The 24,224-nt window shown below is 38.3% G+C and overlaps 1 protein-coding gene across 3 annotated transcripts in view; it reads left to right on the forward strand.

Moving 5' to 3' along the window:
- TARBP1 (TAR (HIV-1) RNA binding protein 1) overlaps positions 1-24,224 on the forward strand; it is a 67,964-nt gene that overhangs the window by 5,316 nt on the left and 38,424 nt on the right. For all 3 annotated transcript variants that reach the window (XR_011463026.1, XM_070364904.1, XM_070364903.1), the window contains exons 3-12: positions 131-200; positions 2,313-2,461; positions 3,504-3,556; positions 5,453-5,550; positions 9,582-9,717; positions 10,345-10,441; positions 13,018-13,107; positions 14,311-14,452; positions 20,447-20,546; positions 21,430-21,602. Coding sequence is in view for 2 of the 3 variants with exons in the window: in XM_070364904.1 (XP_070221005.1) it covers positions 131-200; positions 2,313-2,461; positions 3,504-3,556; positions 5,453-5,550; positions 9,582-9,717; positions 10,345-10,441; positions 13,018-13,107; positions 14,311-14,452; positions 20,447-20,546; positions 21,430-21,602 (1,108 nt within the window). In the remaining variant the exon portion in view is untranslated. The remainder of the gene's footprint in view (positions 1-130; positions 201-2,312; positions 2,462-3,503; positions 3,557-5,452; positions 5,551-9,581; positions 9,718-10,344; positions 10,442-13,017; positions 13,108-14,310; positions 14,453-20,446; positions 20,547-21,429; positions 21,603-24,224) is intronic.

A 24,224-nucleotide genomic window follows, 5' to 3' on the forward strand; every position in this document is an offset into this window, starting at 1 on the left:
TGTGGTGGGGTCAGGGAGGGTGGAGGTTGTGGGGGGAGGAACAGAAGAGTGACTTACATAAATATATAATAATACTTTGGTTTTTAAAGGTGAATTTTCATTTCCTATGGCTTTTTGCTTTTGTTTTCAGATACATGTTATAAAGCCAGTTTTACCAAAGCTAAACAGTCTGTTTGAATATGCAGTGTCAGAGGAAAATGGTAATGGCTGCTTTTATTTTGATTTTTTATGATGCATCATTTACCCCCTTATTTTATAACTAATTATTGTTCTTTGTGGAGAATGTTATATGAATATGTAAATTCGCTGCTACCGGGAGACAGCTGCTAATATTCCAGATACATACCTTGTGGATGTTTTTTTCTGACTCAGCAGTATATCCAAGTGCACTTACCTATGTCTTTAAATAGTCTTTGAGAATTTAATTTTAAATGGCTGCAGAGTTTTCTATAATTTAGAGGCATGGTAATTTTATAAACTTATGATTATGGAAAATTTCAAACATTTACAGAAGGAGAAGAGTTTGTGTGATGAACCCTATCACCTAGCTTCTGCAGTGATCAGTTCCTGTCTTACATTGCATGTGGCCTCACTTGCTCACTCTTCATCAAATGATTTTGAAGCATATTCCTAGACAGCATATCATTTCATCTGTAATTATCTCAGTATATATCCTTAAAAGATAAGGACTCTTTGGTAATGTTTTATGTATGGTGTATTATTCATTTTTTAATAAGCGTTGTTTGGTATTATATATTCTAACTGCTTTCCAGCTTTGTTCTCTTAATATATCTGTTTCATTGTTAAAGTTGCTTTCTTAGTATTTCAGCCATTGTTCTGTAGGTTAGACTTCTGGGGAAGGGAAAATTCTAAGATACTATTTTAAATATAGTTTTTAAGTCCTTAATCAGTACTATATTATGAGGGCTTTTTAGGAGAAATAAAATGAAGATGGAGCTTCCTAAAATTATCTTACGAAATTAAGTTTAGATAAATGAGACAGCTAAATGCAGGCTAACTGTTTTGTATTCATATGAATGATGAAATGCTGCATTATCGTGTTTACACATGAGAGTTAACCTAGGTAAATGGGTTTCAGTGCCTGCTTTAGATAATTACAACTTTAATAGTGTGACCCCTTAGGAATTGAGCTTTATTCAGCTGATTGCTATGGTTGTTTTCTGATACACTAGAATTTTTCACAGACCATAAGAATCTATAGTCCCACCTGGGGCTAGAATTTAATTAAATCCTGTTGTGACTTCACTTATGCATTTACTGTTAAAATGATTCTCTTATTACCACATTTTGCCCACAGCTCTCGGCAAAACAAATCAAATAGCAGTGACAGATTTTGAAAAATTACCACTGCCAAAGAATTGAACAAGCATCTTGATGTAAATAACACACACAAAGGGACTGATGTATTTATAGAATGCCATGAGTTTAAAATGCTGAATTTTTTTCCTAAAAATATTAAGGATATTTGAAAAGAGTTAGAGTATCTCTAAGGTACATACTTATTTCATTTTTTGTTTATCACTCATTCATGTATTTACTTAATAGATGCATACTTAGTGTCCAGTACGTACTGAGCACTGGGGTGAAGTGGTGAGACAGAAGAACTATTTTTCACTTGATTTTTGGTCCGTTTTCCAGGAAAAAATGGTTTTGATTATAAAGTTCTAGAGAGACAACAAAAAAATGACAGCAATGAAATACTAGTAAGGCCATACCTTGGTGAGGCAAGCCAGCCAAGGCCTGCCTTAGGACTGACTCAGAGTGGAGCAGACAGCTCTGGGTGCAGAAGCCCTGAGATGGGAGTGGCTCCAGCGGGTAGAGCACCCGACTAGTGAGGCACAGCTTAGTGGTGCTGGAGGGGTGGCCTGAGGCTGGAGTAGTTGTCAGGGGCAGTTTCATGCCTGGTTTGGATTTTATTCTGAGTTTTGAGAAGCCACTCAAGGGTTTTAAACAGAGGAGGGACAGTTTCAGATGAAAAATGGATTGAAGTAAGGTGAGAGAATTGGTTGAAATCACCCCAAACCTAAAGTTCCAACCTGTGTGTGTGGAATCATATTTAATTTTGTACACTGTAGTCACCCTGACATTTGCTTGCAGTCTTTCTAAATGAAACTGAAAATGGAAAATCGAATACTGAAGTGATTTTGGTTATTCAGTAGTTAAACACCTTTGAACGTGATTGTGGTAATGAAGTTAATGTATTTGTGTGTGTGTTTATTTATGAATATATAGTCTATGTGGAGCCATGTAATGTGAGAATCAAAGTCAACTTTGGGTGTTTATTTTCACAGGATGCTGGCTCTTTCACCCATCCTGGCATCTGTGCATTTATAAAAGAATGTTTGAAAGTGAAAATAAAATCCTGACTAAAGAAGGCGTTACCCATTTTTTGGAACTGTATGAAACAAGGATTCTTCCATTTTCACCAGAAATTTCTGAGGTAATGGCACCCTCTCCCTCCCTTGTTCCCTCTGTCAGAAGATAAGAGGAGAAGGCATTTGTTGTATCTTATGTTATCTTCAAAAGTACATACTGGGGCTTGAAAATCGCAAATAACACTTCAGAGATTTGCTGAAAACAAACCCTATATCTCTAAACTAGGCTCTCATACTTGGGCTTTGTCGACAGGCTGCTGCATCATTACCGTGATGAAAAGTAGTCCTTGGTTATCTGTATTCTGAACAAAAGTCAGCAGTGTGAACCCTGGACTAGAAGTATGTTAGTGATACTCTCTCCATGGTTCTGAAGCACTGAATTATTGCTCTTTGTCTAGTGGTGCTACTCCTCCGGTTCTGAGTCAGTGAATTACTGTCTGCTGTACTGAGCAGGGGTTGCTGTTTGAGCTATGTTATTAGAATGTGTACTTTTCCTCTTGTCAGAAATCACACAGAGTGATGACCCTGTGGGAATTACAGCTGTGATTTTAAGTCCTGTTATGATGACATGAGTTGGATGATCATAGACTTAGGAATAGTAATTTACCTGTCATTTAGAGGTAACCTAAATGTCCCTAATTATCCACGTACATGTACGGTGTTTTAGTATGCATCCTTTTTCTACATTCTCCTAGCCTTCTTGCGCTTCCTGAAAGCATGCTTTTGTCTTCTAATGTTTTCGAAGATATGGTTTTCCCCATTTATCATCCAGGTACAGGGGCTTAAGTTTTCTCTTGGGTATCTTTCTGTTTTTCACTAGTCACTACCTTTATTTTCTACCATGTGTCCCTTCTTTGGATTCCTTTCTTCTTTCTCAGCACAGCATGTGCTCTCTTAGTATTCCATACATTTTTATCAGGTTGGAAAGTTTGGTTTGATACCTGGGATTAAGGTATCCTCCAAGGCTATCATAAATCAGCCTGCAGCATAAGAGATTGCTTATAACAGCTCTTCAGTAGCCCTGAGTAGGATGTACAGTTAGGGCAAGTTGACTTTTCAAAATTACAGTTACAGCGTAACGTCAGATTTTTTTTTTTTTTTTTTTAGTTTATCATTGGACCATTAATGGATGCACTTTCAGAGAGCTCTCTATACAGCAGGTAAACATGCATTTTATTTAGCAGCAATGCAGTAATATGTATTTGATTATAAATTTAACTTGATTATGAAATATGACCAGATTGTTAAAAATGCATTTGGTGGATAAATATATGTTGCCTCGTAGACATTCAGCTTTTTCTTACCATGTTGTCCCTTCTGGGTTTGTGATTCTTCTTGTCCTTCTAGTAGTTGTATCTGGGGTTTCTCTTTTTCTTTTCTTTCCTACTCTGAACCCATCCTTTCTTGGGTTTTGGGGAAGGACACTTCACATAGGCACTTTCTTTCCCTTACTCCTGACTTCTGCCCTCTTGGAATTTATGGTGGTTTTGGCTAACCAACACTTGACACTTTTTTTTCCTTTAACTTTCAGTTTTGACTTATAGAAAAGTTGTGAGAATAATACGGAGAATTCTGACTTACCTTTTATCCACATTCCCTAAATGATAGTGTTTTACCACATTTGTTTAATGGGCATCTTTATGTATGTATATGTGTCTTTGCATCTCTGTTTATCTGTTTCTTAGCTCTGTCTGTTGAGCAGACTCACCCATCTATATTTCAGCATCTGTCCTTCCATCCATATTAAAAACCATCCGTTCACACCAGTATACCCATTTCTAGTCCACTACCACAGGGTTCGTTCTAACATTTCCCTTTCCATGTCAGATGGTGGAGGCCATTCTCTACTACATGTTGCTCATTTAATACCTTTACGCTTCATCAAGCTTGATACTGAGAAGAGTGTCAGCATTGTGCCTTTCCTCATTTTTTGAGCTTTATCTGTACTCTTGAATTGTATCTTCAGAAATTTCCCTTGCTTTTGAAATTATGTTGTATTAATATTTCTAATTCTGATAACTAAGTTTATACTTGCTAGTCTTTTGTTTGATGTATCTCTAATAGAGCAAGCCACCCTGGTGGCTGGCTCAGTGGTAAAGGATCCACCTGCAGTGCAGGAGACCCAGGTTCAATCCCTGGGTCGGGAAGATCTCCTGGAGAAGGAAATGGCAACCCACTCCAGTATTCTTGCCTGGGAAAAACCATGGACAGAGACACCTGGAGGGCTTCAGTCCATGGGGTCACAAAAGAGTTGGACACGACTCAGTAACTAACACTTGCACTTTTGCTCTTCTGATAGAAAGTACTCTGACAGTCAGCTTCTTTAAAGATTTTAAATCAACCTGTGCTAAGTTACATTAATATTCAGTCCTATTTACTATCAAAAAAGCATATCAATGCTTGATTTGTCAATTATTTTTATTTTTCAAATAACTCATTACTACTGAATAGCTTTCTGAAGCAGACAGCTGGAGAGCAGTAAAACCAACTTGGTGGTTTCTGAGAGTTGACAAACACATTTATTATGAAATGCCTTCAGTTTGCTCCCACACTAGTGTGTTCAGTTAACAGATAATGTTCCTGGCAGAAGCAAAAGAAACAAAAATAAAAGTGTCTTTAGTAGATGTTAGCAATCAAATGCTTCTGCAAAAGTGGTTTATTACTAACATATGTCTTTTACTTAATACTTAAAGGTATTAAATCATTGGAGTATGTGTTAGAAATAATAAAATATAATTTTAAACTACCATTTCTAGACTTTTCTTAAAATGATACTGTTTGGCAAGGTTGATGCATATGTGTCAGATAAAGTGTCATAAAAGGAGATCTATGCCTGCTTAGTATAACCCATTACTAACTCACATCAGTTTTTCAGTAATATCCTGATGTTTTTGTAATCGGAGGGATTCTTAAGATTTTACTGAAAAATAAAATGCAGGTTCAGAAGAAGATGGTTTTATTGTTGAAAGACATTTGAGCCATATTGCACTTAGTTTCAGTATGCTTAACTGTCAGTAGATTTTATATATTTGTTTTTTAACCCCCTTTGTCTATAGGTCCCCAGGCCAGCTGATAGGAAGTGTTTCTCCATTGGGACTGAAATTACAGAAGTTTTTAGTCACTTATATTTCTTTTCTTCCAGAAGAAATAAAGAGTATGTATCAGTAAAGAATTTCTTTTTAACTTATTAGCTTAAATTGAAAAAATTTTTTAGAATGTTGATTATAAGCACCATCCTTCTAGGAGAGTCCTGCTGTTGGCTGATGTTAAGTCGCTTCAGTCGTGTCCGACTCTGTGCGACCCCACAGACGGCAGCCCACCAGGCTCCTCTGCCCCTGGGATTCTCCAGGCAAGAACACTGGAGTGGGTTGCCATTTCCTTCTGCAGTGCATGAAAGTGAAAAGTGAAAGTAAAGTCGCTCAGTTGTGCCCGACTCTTAGCGACCCCTTGGACTGCAGCCCACCAGGCTCCTCCATCCATGGGATTTTCCAGGCAAGAGTACTGGAGTGGGGTGCCATTGCCTTCTCTGAGGAGAGTCCTAGGATTATTATAATCAGTATTGTCAAACTAGTTCCTTTTTTTCAGGACAATGCAAATTTTGTCAGAATTATGCAAGTGTCCTTTGAAATTGAGTACACACTCTCACCTTTGTATATAGCACGGTACCAGTATTGGGATCTGTGGCATGGAAGCGATTATGGAATATGTACTGCAGTTTGCCATTCTTTCTAAGTATCTCTATTCAATTTCAAAAATTAGCAAAATAAGTCAAAGAAAAAAGGAACCTGGGCTTAGGAAAAAGTTATAAACAGAATATCCATTGTGTCAAAATTGTTGCTTTATACATACTGACTTAGAAAGATTAAAAAGAAGAAAACTTTTTATAAGACCTTGTATCTTAGAAATGTCCCACTTCTTCGGATTGAGGATGTGTTTCTTTCTGATGAGCTCCGTTGGTAAGCAAAGCATGGAACCCATGTTGCTTTGTTTGCTGAGTAGCAGGATTTCCCCTACTAAGCCTTTTCTTCATTCTAGGCTTTGTGATGTAGAAAGTGACCCTGGTTATGAAATATATATATTTTTTCCTTTTGTATTAATATTTAATCTGCATATAGGATGAACAGTGACCAATAGTAATATGTATTCAAAAGTCAGGAAAGAAAGGGAAAAGATGGCCGTTTGTATATCGCAACCTTAGATTTATAGAAATTTGATTGTTTTGGTTACTTTTAAAAAAATTAGAGTGGAGAAGGTAACTGCCAGAACCATTGTTTAGTTTGCTAGCATTTGGAAGTTTATAGCCTGGGGATTAATTTTCTGACCACATGGGCATGTCCTGTGTGTATATCACAGTGTGAATGAGATGTTGGTGGTCAGCACCCCGCAGAGTCTGAGAGCCTGGTGTTTGTGGTTGTACCAGACGCATGACAGACCCTTGTTTATGTGGTGAGTGAGTGAGAAATAGAAGCTTGACAGTTGCCATCTTCCTTGTGTCGTGAGAGAGGCGTTAGGCAAAAGATGGGAACTTAAATAGTCCAGCAAGAATGAGGGCAAGTAAACTGTCTACTTATAGGTTTTACTTTGTAATTTTTTTATGTCAGTGATTTCCAGTGAATATATTCAGCATATCTGGTTTTGGGCTAGGCATTTTGGGAAATACAAAATACATGTCATATCCTTTTGGGATTGTCCAAGGATTTCTTAAAAGTGATTTCTTAAAAGATTTCTACAATGATGATCTGAAGAAACAGGCATTTTCATTGACTATGTGACTTAAAGACCCTTAAGACATCACATATTAGCAGAGAAAGTGGGATAGAGCACCATCCTTGTGTATCTCAAAATAGAGTAATTGTAGTATAGATAAGAAATAACCTGTGAGAAAGAGCTAATATTACTGTTTGCAGATTCCAGAGGCCAGATACCAATGGTATTTTTCTTTAACATCTCCAACAAAAGAATGGTTTCCAACAGTAAAAAATTTATCTTTTACCTTAACTTAAAATATACACACACACACACGCACACATATATATATATAAAACTGCTTGTTATCAGAGTATGTACAATATACTAGAATACTCATCTTACTAAAAGGGAATGAATTTGAAATAACATTGATTTTTTTTTTATCAGCTTTATTGAGATATAATTCACACACCATAAAATTTACCCTTTTAAATTGTTCAGTGGTTTTTAGTATATTCACAAATTTGTACAACCATCACCACTAATTTCAGAATATTTTCATTATCCCCAAAAGAAACTCCATGCCCATAAGTAATCATCTCATTTTCCGTCTCCCCCAGCTTCTGTCAGACACGAGTTTATTTTCTGTCTCTATAGATTTGCTTATTCTAAACATTTCATATAAAAAGAATCATATAATATATGGTCTTTTATTTTATGTCTGGTTTCTTTTTTTTTTTTTTTCTTTTTTTTTACTTTTTTTCTCCTCCCTCCCAACCTCCCCATACCATCCCCCTGGGCCTTCCCAGCGCACCAGCCCCAAGCATCCAGCATCGTGCACTGAACCTGGACTGGCATCTCGTTTCATACATGACATTTCACATGTTTCAATGACATTCTCCCAAATCTTCCCACCCTCTCCCACAGAGTCCATAAGACTGTTCTATACATCAGTGTCTCTTTTGCTGTCTCGTATACAGGGTTATCGTTACCATCTTTCTAAATTCCATATACCGTTAGTATACTGTATTTATGTTTTTCCTTCTGGCTTACTTCACTCTGTATAATAGTCTCCAGTTTCATCCACCTCATTAGAACTGATTCAAATATATTCTTTTTAATGGCTGAGTAATACTCCATTGTGTATATTTATCCATTCATCTGCTGATGGACATCTAGGTTGCTTCCATGTCCTGGCTATTATAAACAGTGCTGCGATGAACATTGGGGTACACGTGTCTCTTTCCCTTCTGGTTTCCTCATGCCCAGCAGTGGGATTGCTGGATCATAAGGCAGTTCTGTTTCCAGTTTTTAAGGAATCTCACACTGTTCTCCATAGTGGCTGTACTAGTTTGCATTCCCACCAACAGTGTAAGAGGGTTCCCTTTTCTCCACACCCTCTCCAGCATTTATTATTTGTAGACTTTTGGATGGAGCCATTCTGACTGGTGTGAAATGGTACCTCATAGTGGTTTTGATTTGCATTTCTCTGATAAAGAGTGATGTTGAACATCTTTTCAAGTGTTTGTTAGCCATCTGTATGTCTTCTTTGGAGAAATGTCTATTTAGATCTTTGGCCCATTTTTTGATTGGGTCATTTATTTTTCTGGAGTTGAGCTGTAGGAGTTGCTTGTATATTTTTGAGATTAGTTGTTTGTCGGTTGCTTCATTTGCTATTATTTTCTCCCATTCTGAAGGCTGTCTTTTCACCTTGCTAATAGTTTCCTTTGATGTGCAGAAGCTTTTAAGTTTAATTAGGTGCCATTTGTTTATTTTTGCTTTTATTTCCAATATTCTGGGAGGTGGGTTGTCTGGTTTCTTTTTGCTTGAAAGTGAAAGTGAAGTCGCTCAGTCGTGTCCGACTCTTTGGGACCCCATGGACTGTAGCCTACTAGGCTCCTCCCTCCATGAGATTCTCCAGGCAACAGTACTGGAGTGGGTTGCCATTTCCTTCTCCAGGGGATCTTCCCAACCCAGGGATCAAACCTGGCTCTCCCGCATTCCAGGCAGACGCTTTAACCTCTTATAACATGTATCATTCCTTTTTGTAGCTGAATAATAATACAATAATAATATTATAGATACTTCACATTCTGTTTATCCATTCATCAGTAGATATTTGGATTGTTTCTACTTTTAACTACTAATATGAATTACTCCTGTGACTATTCATATACAAGTTTTTATACGAATATAATCTGTCACTTCTCTTAATTATATACCTAGGGGTGGAATTATTGGGTAATATGGTAACTCTGTTTTTAATTTTTAGAGGAGCTACTATTACATTCTCACCAGGAATGTCTGAGACTTCAGTGCCTCCACATCCTGTTAACACTTGTTATCACCTGTCCTTTGGATTAGAGCCATCCTAATGGGTGTGACGTTGCATCTCATTATGGTTTTATTTGCATTTCCCTATGTAGTGTCTGATGATTTGAGCATCTTCTCATGTGCCTGTTAGCAACAATGATGTCTTAAAACTTTTTCTTTCAGGTAGTTTCCTGTTAAAATTTATTCAGAAGATGACGAGCAGACATTGGTGTGCTGTTCCCATTTTGTTTCTATCCAAGGCTTTGGCAAACATCCCAAGATGTAAAGCCTTGGGTATGGAAGGACTTCTTGCCCTCAGGTAATTTTCTCTTGTGTATCTTCATGTGTGGTTATTTGTCATAACTTTCCTTAGTAAATTAAGTGTTCTCTGCTGCTTTAATCCATGGTGAGTGGTTTTAGTTAATATTGGCATCCTGATTTTCACTCTTAATTTTATAGAAGCAAAAAGCAAATTAAAAAATCTATTCATGAGGATTTCCCTGATGGTCCAGTGGTTAAGACTCCACACTTACACTGCAAGGGGGCACAGGTTCAGTCCCTAGGTGGAGAACTAAGATCCCACATGCTGTTGAACTTAACTTTGTTTTGTGAATTACTAATTTAAATGTTAATAAATGCCATAATATATACTGTTGGATTTTGATCACTTTAAAAATAAGGCCAGTGTTTTTATTAAATGTCAGTATTGATTACCAATTATTTCCAAAATGTGCTTTGAAAGTGTCTTGTTAGTTTTTAAAGATTCTTTTTCATATTAAAATTGTACTCTACTAGAGGCCTTACTTATTTAATAGCTTTGCAGCTCTCCTGACAGTGACTTTCTGCGTTAGAAAGTGTAGATATTATAAATCAAGTTGTCAGTAGCTACAGATGATCACAGTATTCTCTGAGCCCATGGGAGTGCGTGTGTTTTCTCCACTATCAGGGACGTTCTGCAGTGCACCATGATCACACATCAGATCCTGCTGAGAGGGGCAGCACAGTGCTATCTCCTCCAGACCGCCATGAATCTGGTAGACGTGGTAAGCTGATCTTTCTTGCTCACCTTAACTTCAGTTTGAGAGTCTTTCTCAGTGAGTGGGAGTTCGTTAAAGAGTTTACACAGCAGGCCTGTGATGCTGTCATTAGAAAGCCCTGTTCATAAGATTGGTCCTTGGCTGGCATCTGGAACCTGGATTTCAGGAGGGCTCCCACCATCCCGGTACCATGCCTGCAGGGCTCATGAAAACAGTGTGATCTTCACTGAAAACTGCTTTCCTTCTGGGGCTCTGAAGTTGTAGGTGCCGTGCGCAGGGCGTCTGTGTGACCAGCGCCCCAGTGAAAATGCTGGGCACTGGTTCTCTAAGGAGCCCTTCTGGTAGGCATTTTACCTGTTGGTAGGGAAGCTTGCAACCATACTGGGAGACTATTCTTGGAATCTTTCACCTGGTTTCCTCTGTATTTTTTCTGCACATCTTCCAGGAACTTGACATTCAAAGAACATCCTTATTCTTTTTTTCACAGAGCTCCAGTAACACACTATTATTGAGAACAGGGGTCAGCAGATTTTTTTGTGAAGGGCTGGATTGATATATTTTAGGTTTTTTGAGTCATACAATTTCTATTCAGTTCAGTTCAGTTCAGTCACTCAGTTGTGTCCGATTCTTTGCGACCCCATGAACCACAGCATGCCAGGCCTCCCAGTCCATCACCAACTTCTGGAGTCCACCCAAACCCATGTCCATCGAGTCAGTGATGCCATCCAACCATCTCATCCTCTGTCGTCCCCTTCTCCTCCTGCCCCCAATCTTTCACAGCATCAGGGTCTTTACAAATGAGTAAGCTTTTCACATCAGGTGGCCAAAGTATTGGAGTTTCAGCCTCAACATCAGTCCTTCCAGTGAACACCCAGGACTGATCTCCTTTAGGATGGACTGGTTGGATCTCTCGCAATCCAAGGGACTCTCAAGAGTCTTCTCCAACACCACAGTTCAAAAGCATCAATTCTTAGGTGCTCAGCTTTCTTTATAGTCCAACTCTCACATCCATACATGACCACTGGAAAAACCATGGCCTTGACTAGATGGACCTTTGTTGGCAAAGTAATGTCTCTGCTTTTGAATATGCTGTCTAGGTTGGTCATAACTCTCTTTCCAAGGAGTAAGCATCTTTTAATTTCATGGCTGCAGTCGCCATCTGCAGTGATTTTGGAGCCCAGAAAAATAAAGTCTGACACTGTTTCCACTGTTTTCCCATCTATCTGCCATGAAGTGATGAGGCCAGATGCCATGATCTTAGTTTTCTGAATGTTGAGCTTTAAGCCAACTTTTTCACTCTTCTCCTTCACTTTCATCAAGAGGCTCTTTAGTTCTTCTTCACTTACTGCCATAAGGGTGGTGTCATCTGCATATCTGAGGTTATTGATATTTCTCCCGACAATCTTGATTCCAGCTTGTGCTTCCTCCAGCCCAGCATTTCTCATGATGTACTCTGCATATAAGTTAAATAAGCAGGGTGACAATATACAGGTTTGACGTACTCCTTTTCCTATTTGGAAGCAGTCTGTTGTTCCATGTCCAGTTCTAACTGTTGCTTCCTGACCTGCATACAGGTTTCTCAAGAGGCAGGTCAAGTGGTCTGGTATTCCCATCTCTTTCAGAATTTTCCACAGTTTATTGTGATCCACACAGTCAAAGGCTTTGGTGTAGTCAATAAAGCAGAAATAGATGTTTTTCTGGAACTGTCTTGCATTTTTGATGATCCAATAGATATTGGCAGTTTGATCTCTATTACAGCTACTCAAAAGCAACCATAGACCATTTACAAATAAGGGGGCATGGCTATGTTCTAGTAAAACTTTACTCACAAAACAGGCTGTGAGTGACTTTGCCAACCCCAGATTTAGAGCTGCTGCTGCTGCTGCTAAGTTGCTTCAGTCGTGTCCAACTCTGTGCAACCCCATAGACGGCAGCCCACCAGACTCCCCCATCCCTGGGATTCTCCAGGCAAGAATACTGGAGTGGGTTGCCATTTCCTTCTCCAATGCAAAAAAGTGAAAAGTCAAAGTGAAGTCGCTCAGTTGTATCTGACTCTTAGCGACCCCATGGACTGCAGCCTACCAGGCTCCTCCATCCATGGGATTTTCCAGGCAAGAGTACTGGAGTGGGGTGCCATTGCCTTCTCCTAGACTTAGAGCAGGGTGTCTTAATTGGAGATGTGTGACCTTAAGGGAATAAAAAGATTTGGGTGGTTTTCTGAAGGTTGAGGGTAGTTTTTGTGGGTTTGAAAAACAAAGATTCACTTTTGATGTAAATAATAAGTAATTCTTATAGGATGTTTCTGGTTTTTGCTTTTAGATTATACCACTTTATCTCAGAGATAGTAATCTCGATTTTAAGGAAAATAGATTTATAAAGTAATCTTTCATTTTATATAACGGTTAGCTGTTTATAATCAAACTCTTCATTTTGAAAGTTGAATATTTCCTTTTTAAAAATATAGCTCTTGATTTAACTAATAGTATTCTACTTTAAATAATATGCTAGATTGGTTTTACAGTGATGTTCATTCAGTTAAACATTTTTCAGTGAGTAATTTTTTAAAACTGCCCTGCCCGCAGGAGAAAGTGTCACTCTCTGACATCTCAACTTTTCTCATGTCAGTGAGACAAGAGGAGTCATTAGGACGAGGAACTTCACTGTGGATGGAGGTGAGACTGAAAATAATGATAAGGTCTTTGAAGACTTTGTGAAAAATGGTTTCTGGTTGAATTCACTACTGGCCTTTCTTGTTATCTGTCAACAGAGGTTTTTAAAAAAAGTTAATTTGCTTTGAGTGGACCTACCCAATAATGCTGTTAGAATTCCTGTGGAGAAGTGGGAGACAGAAAGTGAAATAGAGATGGAGCTATTCTAGAGAAGATAGTGTTACTGGGCAGATCTCGATTCCAGATACGAGTACTGAAAGTCCTGATGGGAGTACTGATGACGTTAGACTCGAGAACAGTGACACAAATATCTACTCGGGTTCCCGACCCTGACATTTCGGTGATCTGTAATTCTCCTGACTTCTTGCATCTCGCGTGTCATGAAACCCTAAGTGTGTTGCAGTGGATGGAGAAAAGTCGTGGCGATTATGAGTAAAGTTGGTATAAACATTTGCATACCGATTTTTGTGTGACCGTGACTTCTTAACTCATTTGCGTTGGTTTCAAGGAACACGGTTTCTAGATTGTGTAAGAAGCATATGTTTCGTTTTTTTAAGAAACTGCCTTCCATATCCATGATTCCTCCATGTCAGGACCCATACAACCATGGATCATGAAATGCCGTAGTATTTACTATTGAAAAAAATCCACGTGTAAGTGGACCTGCAGTGTAAACCCATGTTGTTCATGGGTCAACTATATTTTAAAATGCACATATGATAGAAAATAAACTTGCAAGGAGGGTAGGAGCTTTCCTTATAACTTATATTTCAAATTCTACATTCTCTCAAAAATAAATCCTTGTTTTAGTATATGAAGACGAAGTGCATTTTAAGGTTGTAATTTGTTTTACATAATGTGTTGTTATTCATAGAGATGTTCTTTACAGCACCTTATCAAAATGTACATTTTATATTAGATGCTTTAAAAATTCTTCCCTGTTAATGAAGTTTATAAGTTCTTTGAGGAGTTTAGAAAACAGTCACACACGTATGTGAATATACTCACATACATACATACATACGAACATTTTTTCTGTATGAACTGTGTGTGAAGCTCAATCATGACAATAAACATTCTGTTCCTTTGTTGTGTTCAGTTATCTAAATTCAGTTTATTGTGGAAGAAAGAAAATTAATTAGGGAAATTAGAAGCCCTTTGTTCAGTTAGACTTTCAAAATAAGTGATAACTGTTTTCTTTTTCAGCTTTGTGATTGGTTGCGTATTAACGAAAGCTATTTCAAGCAATCCTCAAGTTGTAGCTCCACTGGACTTCACGAGACTTCTTCTTTAAATGCTTATGTCAGGAACCTAGTGCAAGAGTATATTAGGTCATCTGCCTGGGAAGGTAAGTCTGAGATCATTTTTATGGACTGATGTAACCAAAACATTTTCTAAGAACTTTCTACTGGTTTTTCAAATTGAAAATATATGCCAAATATATGCTGATTTATGAATGTCAAATTTGTATTTCAGCCAAGTAATGTGAATAAACTTTATGTAAAAATACTGTTTCCTAACTTGCACTTTATCTGTTCTAGAACTTGAGATTTTAAACCATCTTAAATGTTTTGAGAAACTAGTAAGTTGTCTGAGAAGGAATTGAACACAAATACATTTATTAATTTATTCTACAGTTACTGAATCTTTGTCAGCTAGATTTTGCAGATGTGTGTTTGGAGCCTCTGTAGTGGAAATATTTGTAGATAAATCTGTTTATCTTTTGTTTGTTTTCTAAGCGTTACATTTAGTGTCAGCTGATTATGAAAAGTAGTTTTAGAGAAAAATTGTATTTGAAAGAATGGTTTTGTTAGTTTCTTTTTTTACCAGATACTTAGCAGAACATCAAAGGCACTGAGTGAGGGAAGAACTATGAGTAGATTCATTAATTAGGATTCTTTCTACATTTCTAACGCTTCCTCATCATTAAAGTCATTAGTGATAATTTGGGTAAATTGTGTCTTTGAATTTAACATGTCTTCAATTTGCTGGCTTTGTCTCAGACCAAGTCATTTTTATCTCCTGACTTCTCTAATCTGATTATGGAATAGGTCTTAAATGATCAGATAATTATCCTTCCAAAATACATGAGTTTATCTGTTTGTCCTTTTTGGAACATTTTGCTTTTGTGTTTTATTGTCTCTCTTGTCTAGTAAATTTACTGTTTCTTGGAAGGTTCTGTTGTTAGGCCTATGCTGCTGCTAAGTCGCTTCAGTCGTGTCCGACTCTGTGCGACCCCACAGATGGCAGCCCACCAGGCTCCCCAGTCCCTGGGATTCTCCAGGCAAGAACACTGGAGTGGGTTGCCATTTCCTTCTCCAATGCATGAAAGTGAAAAGTGAAAGTGAAGTTGCTCAGTCGTGTCCGACTCTTAGTGACCCCATGGACTGCAGCCTACCAGGCTCCTCCGTCCATGGGATTTTCCAGGCAAGAGTACTGGAGTGGGGTGCCATTGCCTTCTCCGTGTTAGGCCTATAAAAGTAAATAAATTTTAGTCCCTATTGGAGGGAGCATAGATTAAACTCCCTGAAATATCTATATAACTTGTCTTAAAACTCAGTCTATAACAGTATCAGGTCTGATTAAGTCATTCAAAATTGGATAAAATAAGATTTTTAGAGTTTCTTCCTTAACATTTCTGGGACTTAAACTGTTTAATGTAAGTTTTTAAAAAACTGATCTCAAGTGCAAAGGAGGCGTGTGTGTGTATGTGTAATATTTTGTTTGACTCTTAATGCCCTTGGCTAAGTGCCTTTATAAAATTTTAGTTTGATGGACAATTACTGGGCAGTTTTCAGAAGAAGGCAATAAATTCCAAAGCAAACATGATTTAGCTTGAATTTTTGAGCATAAAATACATATAACACTCAGATTGTTTTTATAAAAAAAAATCAGCTCAAACATTTTTTAATCAAATTCTACACCTAAAGTAGTTTTTTCTTTGGGTTTCATATGATTGGTACAGACAGATTTTACACTGATTATTCAGCAACTGTATGTCAAGTGTTTTCGAAGTGCCAGACACTGGAGTTACAGAGATAAAAGATATGTCCTCTACCCTCAGAGAACATAGGCCAACAAGGGGATTGATAAGTAAACAGCTAATTTTAACACGATGCCTTGAAAGCCATAAGCACTAGGATGGGGCCCCAGGGTCGGGGCTCCTGATCAGAACTTGTAGACCTTTGGGGGATCAGGAGAGGTCGCTGGATGAGGTGAACAGAAATTAAGGTGGAAAGGGAGGAGTATCCTGCAAGGCTTGGATGCACTTACATCCAGGGAGCTTGAAAGTAGATAGACCTCCACCAGTGTCTGTCTGTAGTATGGAGCCCAGGTTGGAATGGTTAAGAGGTGGTTAAGAGAGGATGGATATATATTCGGTAGCTGTATATGTACCACATCATATATATGATGTGTACAAAAAATGCAGCAACAACCAAAACCACACAAAACCAGCATCATCAACAAGCAAAAATGTGGGAGCACTTTCAGAGCAGAGTTTCTGAATCAGAGAAAGTGAGACAGTTTGCAAACAGCAGTAACAGTGGGTCAGAGCTTGGAATTGTTGAAATTAACCAAAGAGTGAAATATATTGAAGAAATTTATACTTACACAGTTCATCAGAAAGGGTGCCTACTTAAAATGTAACCAAGATACCTGAGGAAAAATCCCGAAGTAGTATATACTACAGCTGAACAACAATTTTAGAAACAGCTTTATTGACATATAACTGACATACATTAAATTGCACATATTTAAACTTTATACAGTGTGATGGGTTTGACCTCTGTGTATTGCGTATGAACCATTAGCATAGCAAGATAATGAACCTGGCAGTCACTCCCCAGTGTCTTCGTGCCTCTTTGCCACCTGTGGCTCCTGCTCCTGCCTGTTCCTCTGCATCCGCAGACCACCTTGACACGCTTTCTGACACTAGTTTGCATTTTCTAGAATTACAGTCAGTTTTTAGAATTCGTAGTAGCAAAATTTGACTGATAATTCAGGGTTAACTTGGCATTAAGATGACTAAAGATAGCCAGTGACCTTTCGTTTCTTTAAAACCATTCTTGCCTATACTTTTCCAGCCTCAGTGAGAGAAGGGGGAGAAGGTGTAAAGAATTCTTTGCCAGTGGTTCTCAGAGCATGATTTCCAGACCAGCAATATCAACATCACCTGGAAACTGTTTAGAACTGCGGATTCTCAAACTCTATCCCACACCTGCTGAAACAACTCTGGGTGTGGGGTTTACCCTCTGTATTTTAAGAGGCCCTCAGGGGGAATTCTAAACCACATGCTGAGGTTTGACACCCATTGTTCTGTAGCCTAGTAGAGGACGCAGGAAGCAGCCCTACAGCAAAAATCTCTGCTAGAGTGTCCTCCACTGGAGTAGTCAGGCACTCTGTTGTTACTGACCTAGTCCTGTGACTCTCCTTAAAATCAGGAATCTTTAAAAATCCATTAAACTTCTGATTTATAACCTTCCCTTTCACTTATCCAAAGTGAAAAGTTGTTTAGGACTTCAAAAAGTGCCACTGTGATTGGAAACATTCTCAAATAGCACCCCTGCCCCACTCCCATCTCCTAGAAGGGCCTCAAAAGGTATCTCATTATATGATTGCTAGAAAATGTAAGGAACTGAATAGCGTATTGGTATTTCAGTTTAGTCTTTGTTAACGATGAGTTTTTATATGTAAATGTGGGATATAAAGCACTTAACGTGAGTAAAAAGGGTTTATCATTCTTATGATAGAATGATAGAGAGCAGGTTTCAAAAATTCACTCTTATAAAAAGCACATAAATTTAACGTACTAAATTATTTTGGAAAGCACCAACATTTAGATTATCTAAAAATACACATTTCTTCAGTTCAGTTCAGTTCAGTTGCTCAGTCGTGTCCGTCTCTTTGAGACCCCATGAACTGCAGCACGCCAGGCCTCCCTGTCTACTGCCAACTCCCGGAGTCCACCCAAACCCATGTCCATCAAGTCAGTGATGCCATCCAACCATCTCATCCTCTGTCATCCCCTTCTCCTGCCCTCAGTCTTTCACAGCATCAGGGTCTTTACAAATGAGTCAGCTCTTCGCATCAGGTGGCCAAAGTATTGGAGTTTCAGCCTCAACATCAGTCCTTCCCATAAACACCCAGGACTGATCTCCTTTAGGATGGACTGGTTGGATCTCCTCGCAGTCCAAGGGACTCACAAGAGTCTTCTCCAACACCACAGTTCAAAAGCATCAATTCTTAGGTGCTCAGCTTTCTTTATAGTCCAACTCTCACATCTATACGTGACCACTGGAAAAACCATAGCCTTGACTAGATGGACCTTTGTTGGCAAAGTAATGTCTCTGCTTTTTAATATGCTGTCTGGGTTGGTCATAACTCTCTTTCCAAGAAGTAAGCGTCTTTTAATTTCATGGCTGCAATCGCCATCTGCAGTGATTTTGGAGCCCAGAAAAATAAAGTCTCTCACTGTTTTCGTTGTTTCCCCATCTATTTGCCATGAAGTGATGGGACCAGATGCCATGATCTTCGTTTTCTGAATGTTGAACTTTAAGCCAACTTTTTCACTCTCATCTTTCACTTTCATCAAGAGGCTCTTTAGTTCCTCTTCACTTTCTGCCATAAGAGTGGTTTCATCTGCATATCTGAGGTTATTGATATTTCTCCTGGCAATCTTGATTCCAGCTTGTGCTTCTTCCAGCCCAGCATTTCTCATGATGTACTCTGCATATAAGTTAAAAAAATAATTAGGGTGACAATATACAGCCTTGACGTACTCCTTTTCCTATTTGGAAGCAGTCGGTTGTTCCATGCCCAGTTCTAACTGTTGCTTCCTGACCTGCATACAGGTTTCTCAAGAGGCAGGTCAGGTGGTGTGGTATGCCCATCTCTTTGAAGAATTTTCCACAGTTTATTGTGATCCACACAGTCTAAGGCTTTGGCCACTAAATGGTATTTATAACATTTTAAAGAATAATATACAATAAAGTTTATTCTTTTGTTATGTTTTTAAACTAAGTTATCCTCCATGCAAGTGTGTTTTTAGTATTATCTTCTGTACTAGTCTAACACATTTGTATCAAAATAAATTACTCCCAATATATATTAGAATATTTGAAAATATGTTTTAAGTATTTGAACCTCTGGTCTGGAAAACTAGATTAACTAAATCTTTCTTGGAAGTTGAGGCAAAGAGTATCATCTTATGATAGAATGAAAAGGAGCTCTAGCTATGTTTTACTTTACTTTACCTGGCTTTCAGGAATAGGAAAATACTGATTTTTATCATTTAACCACGTTCTTCCAAAAGTTGTTCTAGAAACTTTGCATATATTACTTAATTTTTAAAATAAACCCAAGAAAAGTCACAGGTTTATGTAGTTTAATTTTGTAGACGATGACCTAAGCTTTCTGAGAGGACAGTCGGCGGTCCCAGGCTCCCATAGCTAACAAGCAGTGCACCTGAGGTTCAGACAGGAGTCTGAGATGTCAAAGCCTTTGTATCTGTATCCACCCCATCCCCTTTCCAGTTCCATTTTAGGGAACTCTCACCTCTCATCCGAGATGCCAGAATTGCCTCTTAACCGGTTACCTTGCATCTAGCTTCCTCTACAATCTCTTTTCCACATTATACCTAGAAAAATCTGTTTAATATAGAAACTTTGATCTTACAGAAGTCTCCTCCCTGTCTTTGTATCCATTCACTTAGACCTCTAGTGGCTTCCTTTTGCTTTTGGGGTGAAGACAGAAACCCCTTACAAGCCTATAAAGTCCCTGGTCTCTCCTGCCTGTTCCTGTAAGGTCATCCTTGGTGCTCCCTCCCACTTTATACCCCAGTCCTTTACCTGGAATATGGCATGCTCTCTGCTGCTTCAGAGCCTGGACATGCTCTTCCTTCTGCCCAGAAGGGTCGTGTCTCCCTTCCCCTACCTCATTCTTTCCTAGCTTTTGTACCCAGCCCAGTTGTCCTTGCTTCAGGGTGACTGTCTTACTCTCTAGTTGCACGATTTAGAACACTTACTGCTACTGTCATTCTACATTTGTCTGTATGTTCTTTGATGAATGCTCTTCTCTTCTGCAGTGTGAATTCCACGAGTATAGGAGCCATTGGGTCTGAGGCCAGTGCATGGCATGCACTCGGCATGCAGAGATGTCTTTGTGTTCACATTTAAGTGTATAAAAATGAACCATGCTGTGGGGTGTTCTACTATATTTCTTCTCAGCTGTATTTCTCTCATGTAATACTGATAAAACATATTCATTTAACTGTTTTATTTTGAAACATCATCCTTGAAGGATTTTGTTAATGCTTTGCCAACCTTAATTATTGTTATTTAAGGAGGAGAAAACAGCTGTATGCCTGATTGGTTTGAAGCTAAGCTTGTTGCTCTGATGGTGTTGCTGGCCATAGATGTAGAAAGAATGAAGAGTCAATATAGGTAAGTGTTTCTAAACTTAAAAAAAAAGGTGTTTTTTTTTTTTTAAAAAAAGGCTAATCCTGTTTATAGTCCATATTCAGACTTTTCAGTGATTGGTATGGAATTGATCACAGCTTATTAAAGGAGGAAATTAGAATATGGCATCATACTTAAAGAAATGTTTAAAATTAACAATAAATGAATAATGCCAGAGTTTTGAACTTGAGAAGTGAAAAACACAACTGTGTATGCACAAATCACTGGTTCTGTATAAGAATATTAGAAGGATGGGTTGTAAGGTCCTAGCGTAAGATTAAGTAAAGACAGTTACTGGATTTTACCCCTTTATAAAATACGTAAATTAAAAAAAATAAAGTAATAATGATAACAGTCCCATTTATATTTTGAGAAATATGAGCAGATTGTCACCAGATTATAATTATTGCAAAAAGCAGCTTCCTTAGGTAGTCTCTTTGCATATACTATATATCTCTTTTCTAGACTGAGTTTCAGTACTAAAGTTGGTTATAACAGATTTTCACAAATCTTTAGTTCTTTATATTTTTTTGTTAACACGTCTCATTTCCTTGACTAGTATATATTTGTTTTGTTTTTTTCTGAAATATGGAAGCGAGGTCTCAGCATTTTAATTTGCTGATAAGTTGGATCTAGGATTTTGTTCATACTTCTGCCCAAAACCAAGGACATGTATTGTTCTTGTGCTTTCTTCTCCCGTGAATTGCTGCACTCACTGGGAAAGCATGAGTGGAAAGCCCCGTCCTAACAGGTCGTCCTTAAGAGTAATTCCGTCCAGTGGAATCTTTAGCTAACCAAAACTGTAGGTGGAAGACAGTTTCTTCATGCTTTTGAAATGCTTGATTTGGGCATGTCTTTTAATGTCTAGTGAAAAGCGGAGGACACAGAATGTATTAAGGATATTCTTAGATCCTCTCCTGGATGCCCTTGTGAAGTTTGGTACAAATGCCTACATGCCCTTGCTGAAAACTGACCGATGCCTGCAGTTGCTGTTGAAGTTACTGCACACTTGCTTGTTGAAAGGTTCCGGTACCCAAGATGGTGAGGATCAATAGCTTCTGTTGGTGTTTTGCCACGTATATCATTGGTACTCAGGGTATATCGTTGGTACTCAGAATGAGAAGAAATACCTGACCTTTTTCTTTAGCCTCATACATTCAGCAAATATTTGCTGCGTGGTGCTGGGCAGGCAGCATCGAAGGAGCAGACTGCCCGTCCGGAGCTGACATGTTAGCATTTGCATTCATTGTGCACTGTTGATTCCATATTGATGGAATATGATTTCATTTGCTTTTACTTGTTTTGTTTTGTTTGTTTCTATAGGTTCTTATTGATTTCTAGACTATTGAAAATGATCACTATTTCATATATGTTCTAAGCCTAGATCTGTTTCTTATTGACACTGTGTAACAGGTTACAGAAAATAAACTAAAGCGTGAGAATAGCAATAATTTTATAATTATTTGTGCACAGAGGAGCGTGGAGGGCTACAGCCCGTGGGGTCGCAGAGAGTCAGAGACGACTGAGCGACTGAGCACGCAGGCACACATGTGTCCTTAAGCACCTCTGTGTAGAAAATACTTCATCCAGGAAGTACATTGTTGGTAGATGGAAGCACTGAGCACTTCCTTCCTTCCTTAAACTAAGATTTATGTAAAACAGTATTTCAAAACCCATGGACATTAGATATTAGAATTATCAGTGGGTAAGCCTTGGTTCCCAATATTTCTGATCAATTTCATTTGGAATTTTAGAAATTTTCCATTTGGGAAAGAATACTCTAGAGAAGCTTTGGTATCAGGTTAAACTGGAGGATAATATTGAAAGGTTAGATTTTCATATAGACTTGTGAAATATTATAAAAGCTACTGTCTGAGTTCTGATACTTGTGATAATGATAGCAGAGCCAAATGCTGTGCACATAGCAGTAACTTTTTATAAGATCTTACTCCTTTAAGGGCATAAACTTGTGTTCGTTTGACACATCTCGACTGTTGAAAGCACTTGACTCAGTACCCTCAAGCGCAAGACTGGGTCACGGGTGCCTTTTGGAAAATTATTGGGATATTTGATACACGCAAGAATATGAGATAGTTGTATATAAATTATGATGCAAAATAATTATATATCTGTGAATGCACCACCATTGCATCTGTTGCTGAGAACGAATTTGCCCATAACTTCTCAGTCTCTGCCTTTTCCCTCCTCGTTTTGGTTTTTATCTGTGTCACTTCCATATACTTAAAAAGTGATTTTACCACATAAATCAGTTTTCTCACAGTATATTATCTCATTTTCTTGCTTTTAAGCCTTATAGAAATGGTACTCTACTGTAAGAAGTCTTCTGTAACTTTTTCCACTTAGTGCTCTTCTAAGATTAATCCATGTCCTTTCATATAAATACTTCCTCATTTTCCCAGTGGTGTTACCTTCTGCTGTGTGATGACACCACAGTTAAGTGTTCTCTTATTGCTGGACGCTGGATTGCATTTAGTTTACTGCTTTTGTGTACAATACTGATTTGAACACTTGTCTACATGTCTCTTACAGCTTGTGTGTGTCTCTCTAGTGTATGTACCCCCAGGACCAAAATGAGTGGTTCTTAGGGTATGTGTGTATTCAGCTTTTAAGATAGTACAAAATTGTTTTTCCGAGTAGTTGTGTACATATTTTGTGTTCTCCCTTGCAGAATATAAGTTCCCATCGTTCCTCGTGCATCTCTTTTATTATACTGTGAGTAAGAGCCAAGGAAATCCACATTTAGTTTTGGTAGTAGTTGACTTCCAGATAACTGGCAAAACATGTTAGTTTAGTTAACTTTATTTGTAATTGAAGTCTAGTTGATTCACAATGTGTATTCATTTCTACTGTACAGCAAAGTCAGTTTATACACACACACACACACACACACACACACACACTTGCTTTTTTAAAATACTCTTTTTCATTATGGTGGTGGCTCAGACGGTAAAGCGTCTGCCTACAATGCGGGAGACCCGGGTTCAGTCCCTGGGTCATGAAGATCCCCTGGAGAAGGAAATGGCTACCCAGGCCAGTATTCTTGCCTGGGGAATCCCATGGACGGAGGAGCCTGGTGGGCTACAGTCCAAGGGATTGCAGAGTCAGACACGACTGAGCAACTTCACTTTCACTGAATGTAGTTCTTTGTGCTATACAGTAGGACCTTATTTATCTGTCCTATGTGTAATATCCTACATCTGCTCATTTAGACCTATTTAATTAAAATAGATCTAGCAAATAATCTAGCAACTAACTGCAAGTCCTAGGATAAATGAACACATAATGGTGAAGTCAGAAATAACGAGGTGAAGTCAGCCCTCCATATTTATGGGTTAAACCAACTATAGACTGAAAATATTCAGGGCAAAAAATTCTAGAAAGTTCCAAAAAGCAAAACTTGAATTTCCCATGCTTCAGCACATTCTGCAGCAGACCTTGGCTAAGCCTGGATCTGCTGTGAAATGTGTAACGTTAAAACACACTCCTGGGAAATGCAGACACATTTTCACCTACTTACGAGCCATAGCGGCTTATGTGGGAAAACCCATTTTACTTAAAACTCCCCCAAAAGATGTCTTAAAATGTTCAAAATAAACTAAAACCTAATTAATAACCTTGGTGAAATGGTCTCTGCTGTCTGTC

This window comes from Bos mutus, chromosome 28, assembly GCF_027580195.1.
Source record: "Bos mutus isolate GX-2022 chromosome 28, NWIPB_WYAK_1.1, whole genome shotgun sequence".
Taxonomy (NCBI): Eukaryota; Metazoa; Chordata; class Mammalia; order Artiodactyla; family Bovidae; genus Bos; species Bos mutus.